This window comes from Dromiciops gliroides, chromosome 1 (genome assembly GCF_019393635.1).
Source record: "Dromiciops gliroides isolate mDroGli1 chromosome 1, mDroGli1.pri, whole genome shotgun sequence".
NCBI lineage: Eukaryota > Metazoa > Chordata > Mammalia > Microbiotheria > Microbiotheriidae > Dromiciops > Dromiciops gliroides.
The window spans coordinates 97056544-97081628 of NC_057861.1; the positions used below are offsets into that span (position 1 = coordinate 97056544).

Here is a 25085-nt window from a genome sequence, read left to right on the forward strand (position 1 = left end):
AGATTGCTTTGCTAGCTGCCTGTTCCGATAAAACTGCTTCCCGAGAGTCTATGTGAGCAAGAACTTCTCTCCTGCTGCCACCTAGTGGTGAGTGATGCTCTTCACTTGTGGCAGGAGAGCGGTCCCGTCTATCAATGAATCCGTGTAAGGATCTGATTTCCACCTTCATGGAAAGGAACCCCTTAGTGGTTGTTTCACGTTCTGCCTTCCTCTCAGTCCGATTAAATCCAGTCCAACTCACCTCATTTCTTAAGCCTCTGCTATAGCCAGGCTCTGTGTTAGGTGCTGGGGACATACATAGAAAAGTGTCCGAGATTTTGCCCTTGATGAGTTCCCCACCTAAGTAGAATGAACACTATGATTTGGAATGCTCTGGAATCATCTGGAATGATTTGGAGTCAGGAGACCTGGGTTCAAATCCTACCTCAGACACTTGGGGAAGTCACTTCATCTGCAAAATGGGGATAAGACTATTTGGACAATCTACCTCATGGGATAGTGGTCTTGAGGAAATTACTTTGCAAACCTGATGCACGATGGAGCTATGAACTCTTTTAAACTAACCCTCTGCAACCATAAGCATGATTCAAGGTAGACAATGCAGAGTGGTACACCAGGCAACCAATCCTGGATTTGTAATCAAAGGACTTGTGCTCAGCTCTTAACTTGCTTCCTTGCTACCTGTGTGACCTTGGGAAAGTCACTTAACTTCCTTGGGATTCATTTTCCTCACCAATGAAATGAAAGGGCTGGAGGGGAATAGATAAGCATTTATATAGTACCTTGTGCACTTGACAAATATTATTTCATTTGATCCTCTCAACCAACCTGGCAGGTAGGTTTTATTATTATCCGCATTTTACAGTTAGGAAAACTGAGGAAAACAGGGGTTAAGTCAGGGCTTCTTAAACTTTTTTAACTTATGACCCCTTTTCACCCGAGAAATTTTTAAACAACCAACCCCAGGTATATAGGTATATCAAATAGGCACACATAACCTTTTACTGTTGCCAAATTTTCCACGACCCCCCACATTCAGTTACTTAACCCCATATGGGGTCATGATCCGCAGTTTAAGAAGCTTTAGGTTAAGTGACTTGCCCAGAGTCACAAGCTAATAATAATCATAACTAACATTTATTTGATAATAATAGTAATACATGATAATCTATAATTAATAATAATGAGCATTTATTTGTTTACTATGTGTCTAGTATGGTGGTAAGTGCTTTATACTTATTATTTTATATGATCACCACAACAACCTTGCAAGGAAGTTGCTATTATTATTCCCATTTTACAGGTGAGGAAACTGAAGGAAACAGAGGTGAAGTGACTTGACAGGATGACATAGCTGGGAAGTGTTTGAGGTCAGATTTGAACTCAGGTCTTCCTGACTCCAGGCCCTGCATTCTATCTACTGAGCCATCCAGCTGCCTTCGCAATAAAATAACACGAAGCCTTATAGAACTGCCTGAGATCCACCACAGATATATCACTAGAAAGTATCATAAGCAGAATTTGAAGCCATGTTTTCCTTACACCAAATGCAGCACTCTATCTTTAAGCCCTGAAGACTGGAGTACCATTGATGAATGGTCAGTTAAGCCCTGGCCATGTCAAAGGCACTGTGATAAGTTCTGGGGATCCAAAGAAAAGCAATACAGTCCCCCACCCTCAAGGGGCTCACAGTCCAATGGGGAAGATGACAGGCAAACATCTATGTACAAAGAAATTATTTACAAATAAATGGGAAATAGCCAATGCAAGTAAGGCACTAGAACTAAGAGGGCTTAGGAAAAGCTGTCAGTATAAGGTACAATTTAAGCTGGGATTTCAAGAATGCTGTGAAGCTGGGGGAGGGGGGCAGCGATGAGGAGGAAGAGAATACCAGGAAGGGGGGATGAAGATCCATGAGTTGGGAGATGGAGGGTCTTGTTCTAGGAACAGCAAGGCGGCCAATATCGCTGGATGGCAGAGTGTGTGTGTGTGTGTGTGTGTGTGTGTGAGGTATAAGGTATAAGAAGTCTAGGAAGGTAGAGTGGGGACAGTATATGAATGGGTTTTGGGGGAGCTGATATAACAGTTACCGAGGGAGCCCAGTATGGATGTTACTGAGTGAGAGAGGGAGGAGCAATCTTGAGCTCCCTTTCATCTGTAACACACTGCAATTCAATAATGAATAGTTATTATCTTGAAAATGGGGACAGGGGGCAGCTAGGGGGCGCAGTGGATAAAGCACCAGCCCTGGAGTCAGGAGTACCTGAGTTCAAATCCAGCCTCAGACACTTGACACTTACTAGCTGTGTGACCCTGGGCAAGTCACTTAACCCTCATTGCCCAGCAAAAAAAAAAAAAGAAAGAAAGAAAATGGGGACAATAATAGCACCAACCTCACCAGATCACCTCTCATGATCCAAGACAAGCTAAGTAAAGCATTGGGGCATAAGAAAAGACCATAGATCATTTCCTTGTGGGGGTGAGAGCTCATTTTGAGTAGGGATTAGCAGAGAAGCAGAACTATTGAGGCCCTTGTAAGAAAAAAACTTTTTAAAAGTGTGATGGGCGCTCAGTAAGAGTAAGGCTCCCCAGGTCCATAATGACTCCTCAGGGCACCTCAGGGGAGGGCAAAAATATCCATTTAGGAAACACAGGCAAATGCAGCGGTAGGCTAACAGGAAGAGAGAGCAGTGAACAGGCTGAAGGCCTCTGATGGTTTGGTTCAAACTCTTGACCAGGAATGTGTTTCACAGATGACAGTTTCTTGGCCCTAGTGAACTCATGCTGCAATCTCTAGCTAATCCTTCAGACAAAGACTCCAGGCCCCCATCAATGGCCTCAGGGGAGGTGGAGAGGCCTGTGCTGGCTTGGGGCTTAGCAGGGGAAGGATGTCCTATGTGTCTATTTTCTCCTCCAAACAGCATTTCCTGAGCGTGCTTCCTGAAATGGGATGGAATTTGGGGAGTTTGTGTGGATGCAAAGTTCAAGGAAACCTTATAGAAAATTTCATCTGTTGTTTTACTAACTTTCAAGGCCTTCCTAACTTGGGGGAGGGAGAAGGGGAATGGGGGATGGGATGGGTGGGGACTTCAGGGAACATAAGCATCATCTTGTTTTCAAATGGGTTTTCAGTTTGTATATTTTGGACTTGTATTGAGGTATCAATTGCCTCTTGGTTGATAAGAGCACTGGATTTGTAGTAAGGAGAACTACTTTTTTTCTTGTTTTTTTTTTGGTGAGGCAATTGGGGGTAAGTGACTTGTCCAGGGTCACACAGCTAGTGAGTCTTAAGTTTCTGAGGCCGGACTTGAACTCAGGTCCTTCTGACTCCAGGGCCGGTGCCCCATCCACTGTGCCACTTAGCTGCCCCCGCCAGGACACCTACTTTTAAATTCTGGTTTTGCCACCCATGGGACCCTTCCCACACTTTCATGTAGCAGCAATGGGTGGAAAAAGAGGGAAAACTACTAAGGGTGGTCTTCAAAGGAAGAAGCAGCTACAACCTTTCATTGTTTGGTTGTTTCAGTAATTTCTGACTCTTTGGGATTTTTTGTTTGTTTTTGTTTTTGTTTTTATTGGGCAATGAGGGTTAATATTTCCATATTAGTCATATTGTAAGAGAAGAAATCAGAACAAAAGGAAAGAACCACAAGAAAGAAGAACCACCACCACCAACAAAACAACAACAAAAGTGAAAATAGTATGCTCATTTGAGATTTTCTTAGCAAAGATACTGGAGTGATTTGCTTCTTCCTTCTGTAGCTCATTTTATAGATGAGGAACTAAGGCAAAGAGGGTTAAGTGACTTTCCCAGGGTCACACAGCATACCTCAAGTCCCAGATCTTGTCACTTACTTCCCATCTGACCCTAGACAGGTCATGTAACCTCTCTGATTTTTGTTTCTTCATGCCTAAAAAGAGGAGGAGAGACTAGGTGACCTCTGCAGTCCCTTCCAGCTGTGATCCTAATGGCACAACTTCTGTCACATGAGAATATGACAAAAGTCCTTAGTTTTGTTAAAAAGGTATTCTGACTCTAGACCCAGTCCATGCTCTTTCCAAAATACTAGTTACTTAAAGTTACCTGGGATTTTGCCTTAGTAAAATGAAGGACTTGAAGCAGTTGTGTGATGGGGGAAATGAATACCTAAATGACTCTGATACAAGTACAAAGGAGAGTAAGTGTCTGAGGTCAGATTTGAACTCAGGAAGGTGAGTCTTCTTGACTCCAGGCCCAGAGCTGTATCCACTGTGTCACCTAGCTGCCAACTATAGATCAGGTCCAACTTTATCATTCTGTTCATCTTCTCATTGCCTGTCCCTAGAATGACAGAATCATAGGGTTTTTCAGAGTAGAAATGGACATCAGAGGTCATCCAGTCCCGCCTAAGTCAGAAACATGGCTTCCTTCAGTGCCACCCCTAATGAGCCGTCATTGGGTCTTTTTTGGAATCTCTCTAGGGATGAGGTGCTCGCCATCTCATCAAGGCTCGTCTATGTTCATTTGGGCTTGTCTGTTGGATTGATATTAAATTAAAAGTTTATATACTCCCACTCCCCCAAATCCCCAACACAGGCCAGAGAAGGGGCCTGATAAATGTTAAAGAATGGAATTTTGTCAATTCTGCCTGGTGCTCTAGCATCATGTCCTGATGCCACATCCCTAGTTTGGCCAGACTATTCATTTGGTCTAACTGTTCGCCCTGGGGAATAGTTAGACTATAAAGACTATCATAAACTATAAAGCACATCTGTTGTCCAGGCTATCACATGCAGGTGGATGGAGAATCTATACACTTGGAATAAGGAAGACCTGGGCCCTGATTCTTACATGCTGACTGTGTGGTCCTGGGCAAGTCACTTAACCTCTGTCTGCCTCAGTTTCCTCCTCTGCAAAATAAGGGATAATAATAGCATCCACTTCCTAGAGTTGTTGCAAGAATCAAATGAGATAATGTCAAGTGTTAAGCACAGTGTCTGGCACATAAGTAAGAATTATTTTAATGTTAAACAGCAAAGTGGCATAGTCTGGAGTCGGAAGACCTGAGTCCCAATCTAGTCATGACACTTACTAGCTGTGTAACTCTGGGAAAGTCACTTAATCTTTTGGTCTCAGTTTTCTTATCTATAAAATGGGGGATAATAATCGCAGCTACCTCCCAGTGTTGTTGTGAGGATCAAATGAAATCGCATATGTAAAGTGCTTTGCAAAAGCACTATGTAAATGTCAGTGGTGATGATGACGATGATGAGGTCCAGCTAGCTTCATCCCTTCTTCTCTTTGCTGTAGCAGCATTACCATAGTCTTAGACAGTAGTCATATCAAGACATAGTATTTTGAAGGAACTATAAAAATGTCTCCTATCCACTTGCCTCAAAATGCATCATTAGAGATGTATTATTTGGGGTGATGGCCTTGCATCTCCTGGAATACTCTACCAAATATCCTTCATCAGCCAGTAACACCTCGATTCAGTTTAGCTGAGCTTATAACTATTATCTGGGCTGTGCAACTAGCCTGATGAAGAAAGAACTAGATTTTCACAGGAGAAAATACTCAGGATGAGGGTGAACATAACGCAAATGGCTTTGGACAGCTCTATGCCATGGGGCAAAGCACAGAGAACCAGAGCTCCAGATGGCAGGAAGGGAGCAGGATCCCACCGACGTCACTGAGACTTGGTGGGACGTGGCCTTTGGCTGAAAGTTGCTCTGGACACGGTTAGAGGCTGCCATGCTTCAAGGATCTAGGATTTTGTTGGTGCCAATAGAATCATGGGATAGGAGCACAGATTTGGAACTAGGAGGGAAACTAGAAACCACTGAGTCTAACTCCCTCATTTTACAGTTGAGGTAACTGAAACTCAGAGTAGTTAAACAACTTTCCCAGGATCACACAGCTAGTAAGTATCTGAGGCAAGATTTGAACCCAGATCTTCCTAATTCCCAATCCAATGCTCTGGCTACTATACCACAATACCTCTCCACAGCAGGGGAGAGAGGGAATAAACATTTATTATGTGCCAGGTATTATGCTAGGTGTTTTACAAGTATTATCTCATTCGATTTTCACAACTCTGCTGGGTAGGTGCTATTATCATGCTCATTTTACAATTGAGGAAACTGAGGCTGGCAGAAGTGAAATGATTTGCCCAGAGTGACACAACCAGATTTGAACTTAGACTTTCCTGACTCAGGCCTAGGGCTCTATCTACTTCACTGCCTTAAATTTATTCTGCATAACTGTATTCCCAGTGAATAACACATTGCCTGAAACCTAGCGACTAAGTCCTTTTATCAATACAGATCTTTTTTTTTTTAATTTGTTTTTCTTTTGTGGAGCAATGAGGGTTAAGTGACTTGTCCAGGGTCACACAGCTAGTAAGTGTCAAGTGTCTGAGGCCAGATTTGAACTCAGTTCCTCCTGAATCCAGGGCCAGTGCTTTATCCACTGTGCTACCTAGCTGCCCCATCAATACAGATCTCAATCCCTCTACAATTTGGTAGATAGCTTTCCAAAGCTGCCATGACTGAAGAATTCATTATAGATATAATCTGACCCAGGTTCTATACCTGAAGTTTTGCTAAATGGCATGGACCAGCTATTGCTTAACAATCATTAGAATAACCTTTGAGAGCGGGAGGATTACTCCCATGCCTTAAGGAATTATCAAAAGAAGATTTTGATTGAGAATAGACTTTGTCCAAAAGGCAAAGTTAATATGAGAGAGGTGATAGAGTAGCATGATATATCAAGAAAACATACTCCTGGGTGAAAATCCCCAGGTTGAGAAGTGATTTGGTGAGAATCATCACCAACCTCCAAAACATCTGTATAAAATACATTGTTTTGATTATCAACACCATCAATGGAAGGAGAAAGAGGAGCGATATGGTAGTCATAATCTATTATTTCATGTCTGACCAGAAGAAGGAGGAAATGGATGATGAGTTCCAGAAATGTCCAAAAGTGGCCACAGATGATAATGATGGGGAACTTCAACCATATGAACATCCTGCTGGTTCTGTTGTCTTTCAGTTGTTTCCAGTCATGTCTGATTCTTTGGGACCCCATTTGGAATTTTCTTGGCAAAGATATTGGAATGGTTTTCCATTTACTTCTCCAGCTCATTTTACAGAAGAGGAAACTGAGGCAAAATGGGTGAAGTGACTTGTCCAGGGTCACACAAGCTAGTAAGTGTATGAGGCCATATTTGAACACAGGAAGATGAGTCTTCCTAACTCCAGGCCCAGCATTCTATCCCTTGTGCCAACTAGCTGCCCTGAACATCTGCTGGTGCACTCTCTCAAAAAAGAGAAGAGCTAACAAGTTTTTGACTTGATTTGTTGGCAGTTTTGTTCTTCAGAAAAGGAAGCAATGGGGGGATCTTGGCACATATTCCAAACCAGGAGAGGGTCTGATTGCCAAAGTAGATAGACACAAAGGGAACCTTAGGAGGGACTGACTATGTTCTTTAAGAGTTTGTGATAGATAAGCAAGGGAAAGTTGAGCATAACAGGACACAAATCCTAGATTTGGGGAGAGGAGGGACTCCTATCATAGAAATTCTACGAAGGAAGCCTACTCAAGAGGTCTAGGATGATTGAAACAAATTCTGACCAAATAAACATAAATGACTCTGAGGAAGAAGAAAGGTAGTTGTCTAAAGAGAATGATGTGGATGCACAGGGAACTCATTACCAAATCTGGATTTTGAAAGACATCAGAGGATGAAAACAAAGGTAGATAAAAGAGGATTATTGCAAATGTATGGCTTCAATCTCTAAGAATAGCATCAGGAACCAGAATGAGCTAGACAGGTGATGGATGCCAAGGAACACACACACACACACACACACACACACACACACACACACACAGGCTTAATAAGCTATACTGGGGACAAAATAAGGATAAAAAGGATGGGATTTGAAGTGGATAGGATGGCAATAATGAATGATAGATAGAAGACAGAACTATTTAACTATTTTCTTTATCAAGGAGAATGGTTTAAACTTTGGAAGTTTAGAACCAGGGAGTTGAAATTCAAGTGAAGAGACATTAACAGAAAACTTAGCTGCCTTTACTGAATTCATATGTGTTCAAGGGCAAATCATAATATGACTCTAGGTAAACAGGAGGTTTTATGGGCCTTGACTCACTGGGAAAAGGCCTTAAATGTTAGGGAAAAGGCATGGAAAAGGGAGAAGGTGACTTATTTTTAGCCTAATATTCACTGCCCTTACTAATCTGGCATGACTGTGCCTTTGCATGGAACGTAATCTTCTTGAGGTCAGGGACTGTTTTTTTTTCTTTTTTTCCCCCAACTGTATCTCTAGCATTTAACACAGTGCCTAGCACACAGTAGGCAGACATTTAATGAATGCTTACTGATCGACTGATTTGCTGCTTTATCTGATATTACTCCCTTCCATGTGCCTAACTATATTCTCTTTTTTTCTATTTATGGTCCTGAGCCTTTGTTCATTTTCTAAACCTCAAAGGTCTTTCTCCTCTCCCTTTCCAATCTAAGCCTAGTAGAATCCTACCTGTCCTTTATGGCTCAACTCACAAGGTCCTTGACAGTAAAAAGGCTGTTTCATCCTTTGTCTTTTCATCAACCAGTACCTAGCACAGTGCCCAGCACATAGTGGGTGCTTAATAATACTAATTGATTGAGTTCCTCTATTTCTTCAGACCACTATGCTATAGCGTGTTGTCTGTCCCTTCGGACTTGTCAAGTTTTATTTTGTATTGTGGGTATTTGTGTATCACTCTCCCTACTACTTCTGGGCAGTTTGCACGGAAAAGGTTTCTTATTTATCTTTCTATCCCCTCCAGCTTCCAGCACAGAGCTCTGCAAATAGTAGGAGTTTAAGACCTGTTTGTTCAAATGAATTCAATTGAATTACTCTCTCCCAAACCTGACCTCCTTTAAGCCCACAGGGATGAATTGACCTTTGATATTACTGCCTCAAAATGAGGGACGTGGAGACTTAGACACCAGGCAGGTTGGCATTTTATTTGAGATGTATGAGGATTAGGTTTAAGTGTTTGTGGGTTTAATTGGTCAGTGTTTATCACTGTGTTCCACCCTGGGATGTGAGGGCTATAGTTTGAAATGGAAAGATGATGGGGTTGACAGTAAAAGGAGCAGAGGGTGTCCTATTCCTGGAGGGAGGGGAGAGGAAAGGAAAAAAAAGAAATTTACATGTTAACTTTATTATATATATAAAAGGAATAGCAAGTTTTACATAATAGATTTTCAGTTTCATGTGTCATCATCTTTTTATTATATGATTTTATGGAAACGTTTGTTTTATTTCATAAATCAAAAATAAATAAATGAATAAACACATAAATAAATAAATGAATATTTTTTTTTAAAGAAAGGAGGATGAAATTTAGGAGCATCAGTACTGGACAGAAAAGCACGCATGAAGGAGGAGATGATCCCTAAAATAAAATCTAAGGACTCTTCTGTATTTTAACATTCCATGTTCTAAGTTCCTTTCTCATTATAAAATTTATGTTTTTACCTAAATTTGAAGGTCCTTTTGTGATTTGATAGTCTCTATTCTTTAGACTCTCTGTGTCATAGAGGCAACAAGGTATTTCAGGGGTAGAGTGTTGGTCTGCAAGTCAGGAAGACTTGAGTTCAGATAATTACTATATGTGTGACCCAAGGCAAATTATTAGACCTCTGTCTCAGCTATAAAATTGGATAATAATAGCACCTACCTTCCAGGGTTGTTGTGAGGATCAAATGAGATAATACTGCAAAGTGATTAGCACCATTCATTCCACATAGTGGGTGCTTACCAATCCTTCCTTCCTTCCTTCCTTCCTTCCTTCCTTCCTTCCTTCCTTCCTTCCTTCCTTCCTTCCTTCCTTCCTTCCTTCCTTCCTTCCTTCCTTCCTTCCTTCCTTCCTTCCTCCCTCCCTCCCTTCCTTCCTTCCCTCCCTCCTTCCTTTTTCTCTTTTCCCTCCCTTCCTTTCTTGTCAATATATTAACTCTATAGCCATCTTCTTGACCAGGTATTCCTAACAAAAGCTCGTTCCAAGGGAATGACTATGTCCCAAGTTAGTGATCTCCCCATCACTGCAGACTGGACGACCACTTGCTAATGGGGCAGTGTGGTGTAATGGGAAGAACTCTGGATCTGAAGGAGCTGTCCCAGTCCAAATCTCAATTCTGTTACTTGGACTTCAGTGTGTCCATCTGTAACACGAAGGAGGTGGGCTCAGGGACGACTTCTAAGGCTCCTCCCATCTTTAAATCCTAGGATTCTGCTTTGTAGAAGGGATCTGTTCTGGGAGTCTCAGCTTCTGTGACAAGCTCACCACAAGGGGGCAGGATTATGGCGTGAAATGGCCAGCCAAGGCTCCTAGCTTGCCAAATCTAACTCTTAGACCAAATGTTAAAGCCAGTCATTTCATTCATCCTTCCTAAGTCTGGATTTTAACTAGAAGCACCCAGGAGAATGTTGTCCTGGGAGGCCCAGGCAAAGAAGGGAGTCCTGGGGTTACTGTCAGCCTTGCTTTGGGGGGCAGTGAAGGAGAAAGGGAGGCGTGTTTCACTAAGAACACTCAGAATTGTTTCCTCCTTAAAGTACCTTCTTGCAAATCAATTAGTTCCATCCCTTTGAAGACAAAAGCTGCCAAAACTAAGAATTTCTGTGAGGTTTCTTTACCATGATGAGCTTGCCTCTTTTTATTTCAAGCCATAACAAGTAAATGAATTATTTCCAGGGAACTGTAGCCCCCCAGTTGACTGATCAGGGATTGGCCAGATTTGAAATCATGGAATGTGAATTTTTTTGCCCTCCAAACCAGAGTTCCACTACTTAAACTCCCAAAAATGTAACCTTGTGAGATTATAAGATGAGACATGGGGGAATCTTTATAAAGAAATGCTGTTGGCTGTCGGGGAATAGCTGATTTCTTTCCAAAGAATAATATGGCTCTTTGCTTTTAAAAGTGCTTTCCACATACATTAGCTCATTGGGTCCTCACAGTGACCCTGTAAAGGAGAATCAGAATTGATGAATGTTAGAACTGGAACAGTTATAGACTGTTAGAACTGGAAAGGAACCAAGGACATAGAATTTTGGAGTTAGAAGGAAGCTAAGAGCATGGAAGAGTAAGTAGAATGTGGCGGGGGAAAAGACTATATGAATTGGAAGGATCTATATAACATAGAATGTTCTATATAGCAGGGCTTCTTAAACTTTTTCCACTTGCGGCCCCTTTATACCCAAGAAATTTTTACGCAACCCTGGGCATACAGGTATAGAAAACAGGTATACATAACCTTTTACTGTTGCCAGATTTTTCGTGACCCCCGCATTGAGTTACATGACTCCATATGGGGTCAAGACCCACAGTTTAAGACGCTTTGCTATAAAGAACCTTAGATATAATTTAGTCCAGGGGTCTTAATGTGTGGAATTTCAGGGGTCTCATAAACCTTTTTCTTTCTTTTCATTAACCTCTAATCAAAAATTTAACATGTAATTCAATTATTTAAAAGCTTTTTTTTTTCTGAGAATAGAGAAGAACATTAATACATGGGTTCTTCATAGTTAGGCCATGAGTACTTTTGTGGTGGGGGGGGCGGGGGTCTCTTGCCTTTTTCTTGGTATCCTCAGGGCTTAGCACAGTGCCTAGTTTTAGCAGCTACTTAATAAATGCCTGTGGATTTGATCTGGAGGGCTCATAGACTTCACCAGACTTCCAAAGGGTACATGACACACAAAAAAGATTAAAAACCCTTGACCTATTCCAATTCTCTCATTTTTTTCAGATGAGGGAATAGAGGCCTAGAGAGGATTAGTGACTTGTGAAAGTAGCTGCCCCAGTAATGAAAAACATACCAAGAATTAGGGTATTCAAATTCCCCTTCAGGGATGGACTAGCTGTATGACCCTGGGCAAGTCACTTAACTGGTCTATTCCTCAGTTTCCTTATCTGTAAAAGCTTGAAGCACTCTATCAATGTTAGCTATTGTTATTACTACTAATATTGTTATTGGTGACAGAACCCAGATGAGAATCCTGGTAGGCAGATGAGAATCCCAGTTTTATCACTGACCAGTAACTGAGGAAGAGAGTAAACTGGAAGACACTGAACATTGAATCTAATGCTGCTTCTAACTGATCTCCTTGCCCTGAGAAGCCTGGGGCACTTCTTGTCTGACCACTTCATAGTGGACAGAACCCTGGAGGCAAAGTTGGACTGGTTACTCTTGACTTTTCCTCTGAACAGAGCTTCTTAACCTTTCTGGGCCTCCTGAACTCACCTGTAAGACAAAGACACTTAAGATTTTAAAATGCTACCTTTCGAAGAGTCTTCCGTGGTCTTTGTAAAATTCTTTTTTTTTTTAAGTGAGGCAATTGGGGTTAAGTGACTTGCCCAGGGTCACACTGCTAGTGTTAAGTGTCTGAGGCCAGATTTGAACTCAGGTACTCCTGACTCCAGGGCTGGTGCTCTATCCACTGTGCTAACTAGCTGCCCCTGTAAAATTCTTAAGGCTGCATATAAGTGCCTTGAGAATATCCTGTCTCAACCTTGTATCTCCCTCAGTGCCCAGCATGGTACTCTGCACACACTAGGTGTTGGATACTGTAAATATTTGCTAATTAAATGCATGGTTTGGTCCTCTTCTTGTTCTCCTTTTATAAGGAAAGGAGGACATCAAACTGACTCAAAGAACTTGGTGTCTGTAGATAAAAAAAAAATGGGGGGAGGCTAGGTGGCGCAATGGATAAAGCACCGACCCTGGATTCAGTAGTACCTGAGTTCAAATCTGGCCTCAGACACTTGACACTTACTAGCTGTGTGACCCTGGGCAAGTCACTTAACCCCCATTGCCCCGCAAAAAAAAAAAAAAATGACCTGAGTGGCCCTACTGCTGTAGAGGTGCTGGTCAAGCTGTTTCTAAAGTGGCAGATAAACCACAATATTGAGTTTAGATGAGAGGGGAAATGGACCTTAAGCCCATGCTGGGGTTCTGTTTTCAATCCTAGGCTTTGGAGTGTCTGATTTTATAGAGAGCTCTAGGGAGGGCCATCTGATTTGGGATCTGAAGAACGGAGTTAGAGTCCTAGCTTTGCCAAGTACTATGTAACCTAGGGCATGCCTCAGTTTCCTCATCTGATCTGTAAAATCAGTTCTTTTGGGGAGACTGAACTTAAACTAACACTGATCTTTCCTTTCTTAAATCCAGGTATAACCTAGATGTTTACTTATATCAATTTGCTTACAGAGATACTATGCCTTACATCATAGTGATTTGTGCACACGCATCTTCTTTCCAAATTACGTTGTAAGGTCCTTGAGAGCAAAGTTTGTGTCAGATCCATTTTTGTATTCTCAGGTCAAACATCATACTTTCAGGAAGGAAGTGCTTAGTAAATGTTTTCTGAATTAAATCGAGTTGACTTAAGAGGGGAAGAAGAGAATGAGATGCTTCAGAAGGCAGAAAGACAACCTGAGGGTTACACATGGAAGGAAGGATGGAGTCTTGTTTTTGGTGGGCAGTCTGATTCAGTCCTGCTGTTGTGAAAAGGTAGGTTTGGGGTGGAGTGCTGTGAGAAATGATCTACTATAGTATAGAGAGGAAACTCAGAAAGAACACTGGGCAGTCCGACCTTAGTCCTAATCCTGCATTCCCAGTTATGAAGTGTTCTTTTCCTCTGTGGGCCTCAGTTTCTTCTCTTGTAAAATTAGACTAGATACTCCCCAAGGTCCCTACCGGCTCTCACATTCAGCCTTCTGTTGTCTAACATTCTCCATTCAAATGTCCTTTCTAGCTCTAACAATTTATATTTTCACATGTTTTTTCCTAAGATTTTCCAAGTCTAAAATTCTATAATCTGTGTATTCTAACATTCAATATTCTAAGGTCACTCCTAGTTCTAAAATTCAGTGATTTTAAGACACTAATAATTAGTATTTATATAGCACTTTAAGCTATGCAAAGCACTTTACAAATATTATCTCATCTGCTCCTAACAACAACCTGGGGAAGAAGGTGCTATCATTATCCTCATTTTATATATAAGGAAACTGCGGCAGATAAAGGTTACGTGAAATTCTCAGGGTAACTTTTAAGTGTCTGAGGTTGGATTTGAACTCAGATCTTCCTGACTCCAAGTTCAGCACTCGATTCCCTATGCTTTCTAGATAGCTGCCGCTTCCTCACCCCCTCCCTTATTTTTTTCTTTTCCATTACAAACTGGTAGTCCCCCTTTCTTCTCTTTCTCTCACAGGCTAGCTACCTGAGTCACTAGGCAATTCCATTATCTAGTCCCTATTACATTATAGAGGTTCCTCTAATTATGGTAGTTAGAGTGATTGCCCAGACACACTGTACCCTAGGGATAGCTCTGGGTTCTACCTAGGAGAAGAATATTTGTTTGTCCATCTGTCTATCTTTCTACTCTATTACTTTTTCATGCACTTATTTATTTATTTATTCATTCTTTCATTAATTTACCTCTCGATTTATTTTTACTATAATAGACAAAGGTAACCATTTATAAAAGCAAAACATCCGAAATGTCAAAAGTTCAGCACTGTGATCTCCAACTTAGGATTCTCTCTCCAGAATCTTAACCTCAAAGTGGTCCAAAATGACCCTAAAATGCAATAATATAATAATAAATTCATAGAACTTCAGATCTGGAAGAGACTCAAAAGATCATCTGTCATCCATGATTATGTAATAAGTTAAACAACAAGAAGAAGAACAAATAGTTCAGAAGACTTTCAAATTGTCAGAAGAGCTTAGCAATAAAATGGATTGTTTTTGAGGCAGAATAAAGCAGACAGTAGATGCTCATATTTCAACTGATGATTTATAAAGCACTTTCCTCACAACACCCTTGTGAGATCTAACAAACTGATGTTCTTGGCAGCCAGGGAACACCAAGAAAGAACTGTGGAGGGAACTAGGTGGAAAGAAATCCCTTTTGTCTCACATTCAGGACTCTAAGACAAAGTTTCAATTCTTTCATCACTAATTAACTTATTGGACAGCTAGGTGATGCAGTGGATAGAGCACTGGACCTGAAATCAGGAAGACTCATCTTCATGAGTTCAAATCCAGCTTAAGACACTTAGCAGCACTGTGGCCTTGGGCAAATAATTTAAGCCTTTTTACCTCAGTTTCCTCATCTGTAAAATGAGCTGGAGAAGGCAATGGCAAACCATTCCAGTATCTTTGCCAAGAAAGCCCCAAATGGGGTCACAAAGAGTCAGGCACGACTGAAATGGCTCCACAACTCATTATAGGGCTTTAAGCAAGTCTTCTCTGTTTCCATTAAGCTTTGAAATTCTATTACTTGGGTTAATCAATGTCTAGAAGAGACTGAGATCCTTTGCAAATTAATGGTTTTCATTTGTCCCTGGAGGTAAACTAAATCTGTCCTCAACTAATCAACAATCAGTCCTGACACAGGTCTAGCACATAGTAAGCATACATTTTTGTTAACTTGAATTTATTTGCTCAAGTTTTATAATAGAAGTGCCCCTTCAATTTAGGAAACAGATGTGTTCTGAAATGCTTGCCAATCAAAATACATAAAGTAAATACTAATTCAAAAACACTGGAGAATTATAGGATTATAAATGCAGAGTTGGAAGGACCTTAGGGGTCATCTAGTCCCTAGCTTCTTAAACTATGGGTTGCCACTCCATATGGGGTCATGTAACTGAATCTGGGGGTCACCGCAGCCTTGATTCTGAACACACAACATGCGCACTTTGCACCGCACATGCCACCATGCGGTCATGTAAAAATTTCTCAGGCAAAAAGGGGTCATGAGGAAAAAGTTTAAGAAACCCTGATCTAGTCCAACTTCCTCACTGGACAGATGAGGAAACTGAGGTTCTGAAAGGTTAAATAGTTTGCCCAAAGTCACTCAGGATTTGATCCTAGGTCCTCTTTTTAACGTAGCACCACTTTGTAATGTAAAAAGGAATTCTAAAGTCAATTACCTGCTGTTGTGAAGAATCATCCCTCAGTGTAATAATACTTCAAGGACCTATGATCTCATTAATGTGAAACTCATTATACCAATCAATCAATAAATGTTTATTAGAGCCTCCAGGAGGTCCAAGCACTGTGCCATAAGCAGTGGGATACAAAGTGGCAAAAGACATCCACGTCCCCCAAGGAGATCACAATTTAATGAATGAATACTAATGAATATTAGTCCCTAACCTATCTTAGTAGAAAGACTTGAATCACTGCATCCAAGAATATTTATCCATTGGTAGCCAGTTCTCTGGTGGCTAGTTGGAGAGGGATTGACACAGTATATTGCCAGGACTGTATTTTAAGCCTTTTCAGCCTGGTAGGCACCATCAGAGCTTCTATCCCACTTGGATAGCCTTCAAAAACACAGGTAGCTAGGGCCTCAGTGGAGAGAGCACTAGCCCTGGAGTCAGGAGGACCTGAGTTCAAATACGCCTCAAACACTTAACACTTACTAGCTGTGCGACCTTGGGCAAGTCACTTAACCCCAATTGCCTCACCAAAAAAACCAAAAAAAACCCCACAGGCTCACCTGCATATCATGGAGATGCATCAATGGACTATCCTTACAGGGGTAATAGTGATACTTCCTTTGGCATTTCTATAGAGCTTTGCATTTATAAAGCTCTATAGAGCTGTCATGAAGCCCATGATCTCATTTGGGTGGCCCAACAATCCTGTAAGGTGGGAGTAAGTGTGAGGATTATTATCTACATTTTAAAATGTAGATTATTTATATTTTTAACATTATTTACATTTTTTAAATGAAGGAATTGGGGCTCAGAGAAAGTCACCAACTTGTCCAAGGTCACAGCCACTCAAGAGTAGAATTTGGAACTTGAATCTGTGTCGTTTGACCCCAACTTAGTCAATCGGCATTTGTAAGCACGAACAGATGTGTCATAAAGATTCCCAGAATGGATTAATTGAAGTGATCTGTGCCAAGATTCTCAAATACTGATCAGAGTTGTCACACCCAAATGCTGTCTTGGCCACTGGTCAGCCTGAACTTCTTGTCAGAAGGTGGTGATGGAGAATACCCCATTGCTTGTTCTGATTTCACCTTCCATAAGAGGGCCCTGAGGCAAACAGTTTTTCAAAGGTAGAAATAGCTCCCTGAGCTGTTCTCCAATATCCTTGATGAGAGGACAATCTAGGGAGGCTGCGATGGTAGTTTGACAGGGCAGAAAGATTTGAAGGATACAGAAGCATGAGGGAGGAAGAGAGGGAAGGCTAAGGGTTTGGTCTGAAATATATTTTCAAAGTACATCCTTTGTTTGAGGCAGCTCAGTGGTGTAATGGATAGATCTGAGTTCAAATCCTGTATCACACATTTACCAGCTGTATGATCCTGGGTAAGTCACTTCACCTCTGCCTGCCTCTGTTTCCTCATGTGTAAAATGAGGGATAATAATTGCACTTATTTCATAGGCTTGTTGTGAGGACCAAATGAGATAAAGTACTTCATAAACCTTACAGTGCTACATATAAGCAATCTATTATCTATTTGTTCTTTTCTAGAGGGGCATAAACACTAGTGTTCTGTGTCTATATGGAGCTACATGGCTGCAAATTAAATAGTATGATATGGGAATAACTCAAAGATAAGCAATCTAAAGGACAACAGATACAACAGATCATCCACCAGTAATAATGGCTAACATTTGTATAGTGTTTTGAGGTTTGTAAAGTACTTTACAAATATCATCTCATTTAATATTCACAGCAACCCTGGGGGGTAAGTGCTACTATCACCCTCATTTTACAGATGTGGAAACTGAGGCAGAGAGGTTGAGGGACTTGCTCAGGCTCATACAGCCAGAAAATGTCTGAGTCTGGATTTAACTCAGGTCTTCCTGACTCTGGGCCCAATACTTTATCCACTATGTATCACTTTGCTGCCTGCTTGAATGAGTAAGGTAAAAGTATATGATTACCCTTGTCTTGCATCCAAGATACTGAGACCTTAGATGACCAGACAGGACATAGACTGGAGAACAGCTCCAGTGGAAAATGAAAGGTAGTGTGGAATAGTGGATATGACGCTGGACTTGGGATCAGGGAGACCTGGATTCAGCAGTCTGCTGGTAAATGTTTAACAACTGGCTCTCCACACTCAAAAACACACTTTTAGGTTTAATTTGCATTATTAACATTTTTTCCATCACTGTCTTAAGTCTAGATGATTACAAAATTTAAAAAAAACCCACAAAAAAAAACCCAACCCATGCCAACCCCATTAAATCAAGCCCTGATTTGTAGCATTTGCCCATTCCTGCTGAAAAATTAATAATAGTTTCTCTGGAGTCTGTTAGAACTGGCTCCAGCACACCCCTGCATGGATTTAAATCTTAGATAATGACTAGCTTTGTGACCCTCCTCTGGGCTTCATTTTCTTCCTCTGTAAATGAGGGGATTAGACTCAGTGACCTCTATGGTTCCTTCCTGCTCTGAATCTGGGGTCTTATGCGCATTGATACCCAGAGAGATTAAAGAACCTCTTGCGTATTGGGTGTATCTTCTGTGGGCAATTTATGGAAAGACATAGGCAAGGGTGGAATGGACTGAGAAGACCTGGATGAGTTGTGTTTGGTCCCCATGGAGGGAGAGGCCACACCACTGAAGTCATTCATCCATCAAGGACCAAAAAAGCTATTATTATTATTATTATTAATATTTATACATCTATCAAAGTATAAAATAAAATTATTATTATTATATATCCATCAAAGAATTAAAAAGCTATTATTGTTGTTATTAAAATCATCATTATGATTATACATCCACCAAAGAACAAATGCTATTATTTTTATTATATATCCATCAAAGAATAAAAAGCTATTGTTATCATCATTGTCACCATCATCATTGTACATTTATCAAAGAATCAAAGTATCAGATGTTTTTTTACCATGCACCAGCATCCATGTCAGCCAATGAGTGAGCCAGAAAAAATTATTCCAAAAACACGTGTAGACATGCATGCACCCACATGTATAGATAGGTGAACAGACATTCATCTTCACCCCCATATCTTGTCTATCCTTTCAAGGAAAAATCACAGAATAATATAGATTCTTAGAGGCGCTTGAGGCTAATTCATTTAGATTTGGGGGTGGGGAGGAGGTCTGTAGAGGACAGTGTGCCCGGGGATGCAGAGGTAGTGTTCTTCATCCCTCTGGATGTTTTGATTATGAGGAAAGGGACCCTACAGAAAGGATATTCTTTTTCTTTTTTTTTGTGGGGCAATGAAGGTTAAGTGACTTGCCCAAGGTCACACAGCTAGTAAGTGCCAAATGTCTGAGGCCAGATTTGAACTCAGGTCCTCCTAAATCCAGGGCCGGTGCTTTATCCACTGCACCACCGGCTGCCTCCCAGAAAGGATATTCTAAGGCAGATAGTCTATCAAGCAAGGTCCACAAGGTGAGAAAGGGCAGAGACAAGAGGAGGGAACACCCTAGGGCAAAGCCTCTTTGGTCTACTTGCAGTTAAGGTTCTGTCATAATTTATCCTGTGACCTTAAAGCAGTAAGACTCATACTCTGGGTGGCTTGTACAATCACTGTCTTTACTTCATAGTCTATACAATAGCAGCTATGGAAGGGATTTTACAAATTGTCCTAGAGGCAATGTAGTGATGAGGTGGTGCAGTGGACAGAGTGAGTTCTAATCTGGCCTCAGATACTTACTAGCTGTGTGACCCTGGGCAAGGCACTTAATCCTGTTTGCCTCAGTTACCTCATCTCTAAAATGAATTGGAGAAGGAAATGATAAACCACTCCAGTATCTTTGCCAAGAAAGTTCCAAATGGGATCATGAAGAGTCAGACACAACTGAAAACGACTGAACAACAACAAAATAACAAAGAAAAAATGCTGGATTAGGAGTTAGAGGACCTGGGTTCAAATCCCAGCAGTGGCTCCTATTACCTGTATGACCTTAGACAAGGCACATCTCATCAGACCTTCGTGTCCTCATCTGTAAAATAAGGAGGTTGGACTAGGTGACCTTTAAGGTGCTCCTTAAATCTATGTGATCCTAAAAGTTGAAAGGACTGAGCTGCAAAGAGGAGATATGACTGGCACATAGTAGGCATTATATAAATGTTATTTATCATCGTCATATAATTATTATTAATAATATTATTATTATTGACTAAAGTCTGACAGCAAAGTGATAGTCCTAACTTGAATTCAGTCAGTCAGTAAACATTTATTAAGCTCTTACTGTGTATCAGGCACTGGGACTATAAAGGTGGGAGGGAGTCTCCGCTCTCAAGGAACTCATGATCTAATCAGGGAGACAACATGCAAACAGGTATGCATATACAGACAATATCTAGAGAGGAAGAACTGGTCTTAAGTCTTCTCATCCCAAATTGGGAGCTCTTTCCAGCACAGCCCATTTGTGGCAAGGGGATGTGCTGTATACCCCAGTGGAGAGCTTAAAGATGCAGCGGGGCACAGACAGTGGGAAAGGCTGCTTTATGTAGAAAAGCTGCAAGTCAGACAATATGGGGGCATCCTGCGGCTGGGACTTTGAACACCTCATCTTTCTGAGGCTTAGTTTCTTCATTTGTGTAACGGAGAAAGAAAAAAAAAAACCGTCCAGCCTATTTTGTTGACTTGTTGGGAGGATAAGATAAAATCATGGGTCTATGCTTCCTGCTTTCCAGGAAGGGGATGAGTGGGGGGTTCAGCAGGAGGAGGGAGGCCAGTCTTTCCCCCTTCAGCATGCTCCTTACCCTTTACTCTAGCCAGAGCCCCTCATGGTCCCTGGAGTTCCTCTAGACTTTCTTGAAGTTGTCAGAGCTCGCTCTCTTTTCTCTCTCTCTCTCTCTCTCTCTCTGTCTCTCTCTCTCTCTCCTTTTTAATGGTAATGGGGAGAACCTTAGCAGCCTGGAGCCTACTCCATTCTTTTCTTGAAGGGAGGGGGTGGGATTCCTGATTCCTGAGCTTTTCCCTTCTGTCTCACACCTAATTCACCTTTCCTTTCCCTCAACCTTGACCTCCTGCTGTCACAAAGTCTAGAGTGAGTCAATGAAAACTTAGCCCAAAGCGGTGAAATATAGACAGACTTCCTTTCAGCTGTCTCAAACTACCTTCTTCAGCTAGCGTTCAACTGGGACCCCAGGGAAGAACCGGATTCCTTTCAGTGTGATACAGGAGAAAGTACTCTGGATTTAGAGTTTGACAAGCTGGGCTGGGATTCCTTGTGGTTTATAAGCTGTGTAAACTGGTCAGGTCACTTTCCTATGCTGAGCCTCAGTTTCCCTATCTGTAAAATGAGAGGTCAACCAGATCCATCCTTCCTTCTTTCCTTCAATTTTCTTTTCTTTTCTTTTTTCCCTCTCTCCCTTTCTTCCCCTTATCTTCTATTTCCTCCCTCTCTCCCTTTCTTCCTTCCTTCCTCTGTCTCTCTGTCTGTCTTTCTGTGTCTGTCTCTCTGTTTTTGTCTGTCTTTGTCTCTGTTTCTGTCTCTCTGTCTCTATGTCTCACTCTGTCTCTGTCTCTCTGTGTCTCTATGTCTCTCTGTGTTTACAACTCTCTGTCTCTTTCTCTGTCTCTCTCTGTCTCTCTCTCTCCTTTTAATTCTAAATCTTGTCATTATGGGTGGATCTGGCCTCCCCTCCCTACCCAAAGCACTTTCCCTTCCTTTTCTCTTTGTTCTCCTACCTCTGTCCCTCTCCTTCTCCTCTGGTTCCTCTTTTCATTTCCATTTGCATCTTTAAGCTTCTCTGCTCCTTTGGGCTGTTTTTCCCCCGCAAAGGAGGGGTAGACAGGACTGTAAGCAGTCTATTGCCGCCTCTCCTTACTTCACTGCCTTCCTATCTAGGACTTGCTTTTGCTGTATAGCCACCAGTGACTGATGAGCCCCTGCCACATGTATCCAGTTTATCTTCCCCATCCATAGCTTGGTCTCCTTCGATGCTCGACTTTAAGGTCCTTACCCTGTAGGTTTTCCCGTAAACTTATCTGGTCTGCCCTAGGTCCTCAGTGCATTTTTCCTAGGAAGCTTTCCTAGCTAAATAAGAGAAGACCCTGCCCCCCTCCCCAGTGCAAAAGGGGTGAATGGAAAATCTTGCATTTTATTTTTGTATTGCCATCCTGTAGACCTCTGGCTCCCATGCTCTTTGCTCTCCATCTCACCCGGCCTGAGGTATGTTAGGGCTGGGAGGAACTGTGTTACAGTTAAAACAAAGCAAGGTAGTGTGGTAAAGTGGAAAGAGCTCTGGAGTCTGAGGACCTAAGTTCAAATCCTGCCTCTGACACTTACCACCTGTGTGATCTTAGGTGAGTCACAACCACTCTGAGCCTATTTCTGAGTCACATATAAAACGAGAGGGGTTGGACTAGGTGGCATTGAATGTCCTATCCAGCTCTAGACCTATGCTTCTATGAAAGGTCTGGCAAAAGTGCACACAACAAGGAAGTATTTCATCAGATTCCTAGCTTGGGGTTGTACTGTGAGGTGGGCAGTGAGTGTATTCCTGCTTTACAGATGAGGAGATAGAGGCTCAGGAAGGTGAGGTGACTTGCTTCTCTCCTTTCTCTATTTCTCACTTTCTCTATTTTAGTCCCTCTTCATCCTGGACCACAATAATCCTAATTCACAAAATTCACCTCTGTGAGGTGGGTAATAGCTTCCATTCGAATTTCTGTGGCACTTTATTATTCATAAAACACACTCCGGGGAATAATCTTACAAAGGAGAAAACTGAGGCTCCAAGAGCTTATTTGACTTCCCTAAGGTCATACAACTAGTTAGCATCAGAGCCAGAATTCTATCACAGGATTTCTGACTCTCAGCCCAATCTGCTTTTCATTACAAGTTTCTTGTAGAGCAAGTAGTAGTTTTTCCACTTTACATATGAGGAAACTGAGGCTCAGAACATTTAAGCAACTTGGTCCCCTTCTCTCTAATGTACCCCTTCCCTTTTCCTTCCTTTCTTGGTCCTCCCCTATGATAATAACAAATACTTCCACTGAATCTGAAGGTTAACCAAAGCATTTTTCTGAAAGCAATAACTTTATGTGTTTGGTTTTGAATCCTTATGTTTACAGCAGAGGCAAAGAGAGTAAAATGATTTCCCCATGGCCTAGTAGCAGACAATCCTCAGAGGTGGGATTCCAGTTCAGATCCCTTTGCTTTGTTCCACCCCCCTCCCCATCCCTTCATGGACTCACCTCTGCTCTTTCCTTGCCTCTCCCTCACATCACCCCACCATTGGCCTTGACCGCTCAGAGCCCAGAATTTGAGTCTCCCTCAGCCTTTCTCAGTCTATCTCTGTCTCTGTCTCACTCTCTCTTGCTGTCTGTCTCTGTCTCTGTCTCTCTTCTGTCTGTCTCTGTCTTTCTCTCAGTCTCTGTATCTGTCTCTGGCTCTGGCTCTGTCTCTCTCTGTCTCTCTCTCCCAGCCTCCCACTCACCTTGGAAAGGCTGTTCCCTTCTCTTGCTCCTGCTGCTGCTGCTGCTGCTGCTGCCACCACCACCGCTGCTGCTGCTGCCGCTAGAAACCAGGGCAGAAGCCACCTCATCCCTGGAAGCCAGAATTAGATACATTGATTGAACCCAGACTCCGAGCCCAGCTCTGAAGGGAAACACCTCTTGGGGAAGTTGGGACCAGTCCTGGACTGGCAGATACTCATAGCCAGATATGCCTTTTCCCCCAGGCCTTTTGGGGGTTTTTATTAAAGACAGATCTGACGTCAGGGTGAAAGACAAGCCCCACATTTTCCTCTGAAGAAACTTTTCCTGCCTTCTCCCTCTCCCTCTCTCTCTCTCTTTCTTCCCTCCCTCTCTTTTTGTCCCCACCTCCTGCACTCTCTTGTTTTTGGCCTGACAGTTCTTAAAGGGGAAGTTACGGGGCTATAATCTCCCACTTTGGTGCTTAAAATGCCCAGGGAAGGAGGCTCCCCCCATCTCTGGGTCCTGGGTCTCTCTGGCTGACAAGGTGACAAGAGCAAACACAGGCAGGGGGAGGAGATAGAAGATAAGATTACAAGGAATCATTTTCAAACAGCTCTCAGTTGGAGAAGGAAATCTTTTTCATTCCTTAGATCTTTCCCCTCTTCTGGTTTTCATTTGTCAACCTTCATTGTGCTCACCCTTTGAGAGAGAATGAGAAAGACCTTTCCCACCAACTAAGAAAACGATAAGGATTCCCTAGAGCAGGGAAATGGCTTAGGGCAACCAAGATTCAGGAGGGACTGGACACTGTCTTGGAAAGTGCTAGACCTGAACTTAATAGAGACATGATGTCACATTCTAGCTCCCACATTTCACTAGCTGTGTGACGCCATCACGGTCCCTCTTCAAGTCTCAGTTTACTCATCTGTAAAATGGGGCCGATCATACTTGTTTTACCTACGCCACAGAGTGGTTGTGAGGAAAGTGCTTTACAGACTTTTTTTCTTGACTAGATCTTCCAATTTCATGATTTCAGGGCACTCCAGGTGAGGAAATGCCCTTCATCAAAAACTGATCAGTAATTAATTGCTTCTAGAGAGTGGGATGGGGGCACTGAGAGGTTTAGTGATTTGCCCAGGGTCCCACAGCCAAGTGAGTGTCAGAAGAGGGATTAGAGAGGTTTAGATGGGACTAGGATTCAGGAAGACCTGGGTGGAGCCCATCTCAGACATTTTCTACTGTGTGACCCTGGAGAAGTTATTTAATCTCTCTGGTTTCCTTAACTATAAAATGAGGGAGTTGGAGGTGATAATCTTTAAAGTCCTCTCCCACCTCTAAATCAATGATCCTAAGAATCCTGGTTGTCATGACCCCCAGCCTAACTTTTTATCCTCTACCCCCCAAAGCTCTCTTAGTAAACTTTAAATGGCTACAAAAATGTCAGGTATTCTTATTCAGGAACCAGAAAACGTCTCACCTACTCAGAATCTAGAACATCCTGATGAAAAAATATGGCTCCGATTTGCTTTTTTTTTTAGCTGACCCTTCGGGACTACAGAGCAAGTTACACTTTTTAACCTTACAATAATTCCCAAAGGTAGGTAGTACAAACAAGGTCCTTGCTTTATAGAGGA

At 42.0% G+C, this 25085-nt stretch overlaps 1 protein-coding gene across 1 annotated transcript in view; it reads right to left on the reverse strand.

Annotated features, from left to right (window-relative positions):
• CCN4 (cellular communication network factor 4) overlaps nt 1–23647 on the reverse strand; it is a 45213-nt gene extending 21566 nt beyond the window's left edge. Inside the window, exon 1 of the mRNA XM_043978611.1 lies at nt 23472–23647. Coding sequence (XP_043834546.1) covers nt 23472–23579 — 108 coding nt within the window. The 5' untranslated portion in view covers nt 23580–23647. The remainder of the gene's footprint in view (nt 1–23471) is intronic.
• Nucleotides 23648–25085: the final 1438 nt, after the last annotated feature.